Consider the following 5165-nt stretch of genomic DNA (forward strand, 5'->3'; position numbering starts at 1 on the left):
CGCAATCAGACGATCAATGGAGCTTTGGCACCTAGCTGGAGCAAAATACATTAAGCCCCCTTTTGGGGATCCACCATGAGAGATTGCTATTTGTCTTGCGGCCAATAAGGCTGTAATTTTCTTCATTTTCAGTACCTTTCCTTTTCATCCTTGATCTTAGGATCACCACCATGTCTTGCAGCCAATAGGGCTGTAGGTGGGCTATAGTTTTCTTCATTTTCAGCTCCTTTATATTTCGCCCTTGATCTTCCATTGCGTTGTGCTAAAGATCAACAATCAAAGCCAACAATTTGCTGGATCTCTCTCAAAAAACTATGTCACCACCCGTCAAAGATTAAAAACCTCGCACCATAGCCGGCCATTCAAGGTCTTCTTACTTAAACAGAGAATAACATACATTGTCTTTCACGAGGCAACCCACTACATATCCATGTCAAAAGAAAAAAAAAAGCTACTACATATCCATGAAGAATACAACATAGTAGCAACAACGTTTCTCAAAAAGGGATTGCGCATATGAATCCTTGAGTCTGTTCTCATGTCAGAATGTCACATGGAGTAGTACACATTATGCTTCTGAATCCTTGAAACTACATAGATGGATGATAGGAAGAACACTGTCATAGGCGCATCAGTAGGGATAACACACATCAGCAATTTCTATCTTCAGGTCCAAACACGAATGGTCCCATCGACAGATGACGTCAACATGCAGGTCTTTGTTGGGTGATAAGTGACGCTGGTGACCTGCCAAAAGAAAGAGTAGCATAAGAAAAAATTGTGAAGAAGAAAATTCAAACTAAAGTAGGAAACAATACTTAACCAATAATAACAAAACAAAGAAGCATAAGACGCAATTCTGACAAGGAAATAATACCACAGAGCTATGTGCTCGGAAAGTCGCAACAATAGGTGCATCCACTAATTCCCAGAAGAAAACAAACCCGTCCTCGGATCCGCCGATAACAAATGCATCATCATTGGTCAGGCAGCAATCCATCTTGAAAGACTGTGGAAATTGTAAGGACAAAAAAACTGAGACAGTGTTTCTTTTCTGCAATATTGAAGTAACCAATGCAATCATAACTTGTTCAGGTGATACCTTGCATATATGGCCCTTGTACTCTTGTAACATTTCCCCAGAGTTCCTAATAAATAACAAAAGCCAGTAGGTTTGATTACTACCAAAAGTCATGCATGCTTAAGGCAACAGTGCAGTGAGATTCCTCTATTTGGAACTTGGTCAATGAGACCCCCTCCACAACAAAATGGTGCTACATTTCATCATATTTCATATGGAAAGATTAAATGGCTGTATTTCATGCAAACATGTACTTCCATGTACAACAGAGATTTGCGATCCCTCGTCAATCTTAAGACTTGCTAGGAAACAAAACAAAAACTCTGTATATGACCCTAATCTCGTCGCTTGCCGTGTCTCCCAAAAACAGAAATAATGCAGATACCAAAAGCACAAGAAAGTCATTCAATGTCGGACATTATTTCAAGGTTCAAGCTATGGCTCCTAAGCTGTGATGTGCAAGGATTTACCACCCCCCCCCCCCCCCCCCCCCACACACACACCACCACCACCAGCAAAAAAACGGTCATGCACAACTATACCTCATTAATTCCTCCATTCCAAATTAATTGAAGTTCTAGCTTTGTCCTATTTCAAACTTTTCAATATTTGACCAAGTCCATAGAAAATTGTGATAATATGTACAACGTCAAATAAACGTAGTATGAAAAAAATATTTTATGATGAATCTAAGGAAACTACTTCCTCCGTCCAATAATATAAGATCGTTTTGCAAGCTAAAACTGCTTGCAAAACGATCTTATATTATGGGACGGAGGGAGTAATTAGATGTTGTAGATGTTGATATATTTTTCAAGTAGAACTTCCATTAATTTGGAACGGGGGAAGTACGTTCAATTAGGACATCTGTCTCCATGAACAAGGAAAAACTGGCCGTTTGACCGGCTAACTTCCAAGAAGGCACTGTAATTTCTCAAACTATTGTTTGAGACACTTGAAGATGAAACAGCAGGTTCAAATCCGAAGAATCTCCAAAGCACGAACAAGAGTTGACCACAGCTGCCATTTGAAGATGAAACTCTTTGGTTGGACAGATTTAGACAGCAAGAGCTCTGATGGCAAGATAAAGAAGACCCCATGTGTCGTCTGACTCAGTACAGGAAATAGATCGGTAGCTATCCAGTCAAGTAAAGTGAAGTGAAGGACTGGACTCTGTTTGTAGTTCATGTGTGACAAAAATTCCTATGATAAGGAACTGAAAGTACATGTTACATAACTACTGGCCATGTCATAATTCCAAGGAAAACTAATTGAAGGGTCTGATTTCATCATTCTACAAAGGATAGGGGGTCTAACTGCTTCAAATTTCAAATAGCCCCTAATTGCTCCTGAGTGCTAAATAGAGGGGGCTCCCTAGCAACTTTTTGTCAAGTTGAGATTGTCAGCTTTTGAAGAGTACTTACTTGTCAAGAAGCCTCACGGTAGAATCCAAACAGTTAGCCAAGAGGCAATTGCGGTCATTCGACAAAGATATACAGTTGACAGGATGACCCAGGTTATCGACAGTCTCCCTGTTAAGAATGAGATAGAAATAGATCATTAAACAATGTAGAACCAGTCAAGGAATTGATTAGGATTCGAACAACACTTCCTTGTTTAATAAAAGAGAAGACTGAAATTTTCATTTAGAAAATATAGCAAATCAGTTGAGACTTGAGTACGGAACAAGGTATGCACTTACCTGCCCATGCGAATATCAAATGTTCGGACAGTACCATCAACACTGCCAGCAATTATTTCGGTGTTGGTTACATTAACTGACATTACACTGTCTTGAAAAGTATCAATTGTCTGCACTAGGAGATAAAATTCATGACATAACTAAGTATATGAGAAAAAAAAAAACTATGACTATGATTGACGAATCCATATGTTTTTTAACAATAAAAATAAATACCTGAATCGGATCACTGCTCTGTGACCTGCAGTCAAATGCACGCACCGAACGGTCATAACCAGCTGACAGTACAACAGTGTTGTGCTCATTAAACTTCACTGAATTGACCTAAAGGAAGCAGAATGGAGAAATCTCAGCAAAAATGGAGAATCATCAAGATTCAAACATCTGTCATAAACCTGCTCTTTTGTCAGGTTTTGGGTATTACTGATGGGCCTAATAATAAAGACACTGTCGATGTATGGTAATGCATGTAAATTGAACAACAGCATAACACCACAAGAGTGCCATTACAGAAGTATGGTATTGGTGCACTGATTTGGACATGGTATTTGAGTTCTAAAAACAGTAGTAATACCACGACGTGCAGAATTCAGCATTTTACAGCTTGCTTGTAGAGTACTCGCCCTATGAGGTTCTCCGTTACAGTAGCAATCGTAAAATGAACAGAGGTGAAGACGCCCTCCAGGGTACAACGAAAAGTTCCCAACATCATAGTGAAACTACAGGATTCACATTGTTGAATTATGTTGAGTATCATGATTAGTTAGGAAACATAGGATAGCGTAGGGTTTATTTCTACCTTGTCTTGTACTCCAAGTTGATCATGCACTCCTATATATATACCCACAAGGCTCAAGCAATACAACAATATTCCACCAATCCCCTCTCTATTTCTTCTACAAATTACAGTGGTCTGCACTGCGCTGTTTCAATTACAATCACAAACCCTCTCTATTTCTTCTACAAATTACATGATGTAAGAACGCTATGTGGATGGGGCTCTTTCTCCCCACTTCCTTCTCTAGTATATGATACGCACACTCGTGCGTATTCTAGAAAAAATTACAATCACAAACAACTAAATACAGTAGTTTTTACTATAACATTGCTACTACTTCACACAAGATACAGAGCTAAAACCATTAAAGTAACACTGGCATAGAAATAATTATAAAGCTTTCCAGCAGCTTGCTCCTATGACACCGAATTTGCTTAATTTATATAAGTGAAAACTGAAAACAACAAGCCCTCAATAGCAGCACTAAGCGAGGGCATCAGTACCGCATTACGATATCCCAATCAATCGATGGCTGATACATTACCTCGCTGTTGTGGCCGCGGAACTTGCGGATGACTTTACCGGAGGCAACATCCCAGTAGAAGATCTGCTTGTCCCCGCCGCACGACACCAGCTTGGCGTTGTCCCTGCGAACGGAGTCGCCGTTAAATTCCCCGCCCCCAAATCAGATGGGAAGAAGGGTTGAGAGCGAGGGTGCGTACGAGGACGCGTTCACGTCGCGAACCTCGCGACCGTGGGATTTATAGGTCTTGACGTGGGCGCCGGTGTGGGGGTTCCAGAGGCGGACGGTGCGGTCCTTGCCGCAGCTCAGGCAGTACTTGCCGTCGTGGTTGAAGCGAACGGCGAGCACCGCGCCCTCGTGCCCCGACAGCGTCCGCGACTCCGTCCGCGGCAGCTGCTGCGCCGCCGACGACATCTCCTTTGTCCTACCACGGGCGGACGGCTCCGGCGTCGGGCTACCTCCTTTTTTTTTTTGGAGAGAGAGAGAGAGACCTCCTAGTTTTTTTTGAGACAAGAGAGACCTCCTAGTTGATGCTTGAGGCGACGCTGAAGCGAGCGCAATGGGCCAGCCCAATAAGCGTGCTAACCTTTGTTTCTGTAGCCATGTACTCCCTCCGTTTGGAATTACTCCTACTTGTCACAAAAATGAATGTATCTACAACTAAAATATATCTAGATACATTCATTTCTTGGACGAGTAATTCTGAACGGAGAGAGTAGCTCTTTGTAGCGGCTTTTTCGGTCTGGTTTTCAGATTTCCGTACGAAATTTCAAATACACAAAAATAAAATTTTATTTAATTTTTTTTTCACGTGTATTAAAAAATATTCAGCACATATTTAAATATTTTTCACTATATATTAAAATTTCATTGTATTTAAAAATTGTTCACTATATATTAAAAAACAGTCATCATGTTTAATAAAAATTGATCGCCATGTATTGTTTCTTCATGTTTAAAAATTTGTCTGCCATGCATTAAAAAATTGTTCGGCATGTACTGAAAACATGTTAGCTGTGTATTAAAATAATGTTTGCCATGTTAAAAAAATTATTCACATGTATTAAAAAAGATAAAAGAA

General features: G+C 40.3%; 1 protein-coding gene across 1 annotated transcript; it reads right to left on the minus strand.

Annotated features, from left to right (window-relative positions):
* Nucleotides 1-351: 351 nt before the first annotated feature.
* LOC123145041 (WD repeat domain-containing protein 83) lies at nt 352-4591 on the minus strand. The gene is made up of 8 exons (XM_044564346.1): nt 4284-4591; nt 4106-4208; nt 3000-3107; nt 2784-2893; nt 2506-2613; nt 1103-1148; nt 878-1009; nt 352-747 (listed from the first exon to the last, which is right to left on the minus strand). Exons 1-8 carry the CDS (start codon nt 4496-4498, stop codon nt 667-669), a joined length of 903 nt encoding a protein of 300 aa, XP_044420281.1. The 5' UTR covers nt 4499-4591; the 3' UTR covers nt 352-666.
* Between the last annotated feature and the right edge of the window lie 574 nt (nt 4592-5165).

This window comes from Triticum aestivum, chromosome 6D (genome assembly GCF_018294505.1).
Source record: "Triticum aestivum cultivar Chinese Spring chromosome 6D, IWGSC CS RefSeq v2.1, whole genome shotgun sequence".
NCBI classification, from domain to species: domain Eukaryota; kingdom Viridiplantae; phylum Streptophyta; class Magnoliopsida; order Poales; family Poaceae; genus Triticum; species Triticum aestivum.

Excerpts from the sequence above, each read along its gene's own strand:
- LOC123145041 (XM_044564346.1), bottom strand. The coding sequence starts at position 4,498 with ATGTCGTCGGCGGCGCAGCAGCTGCCGCGGACGGAGTCGCGGACGCTG. Across the intron at positions 2,614-2,783 it reads TTTGATATTCGCATGGGCAG|GGAGACTGTCGATAACCTGG; the intron begins GTAAGTGCATAC and ends CATTCTTAACAG. Across the intron at positions 1,010-1,102 it reads ACAAGGGCCATATATGCAAG|TCTTTCAAGATGGATTGCTG; the intron begins GTATCACCTGAA and ends CAATTTCCACAG.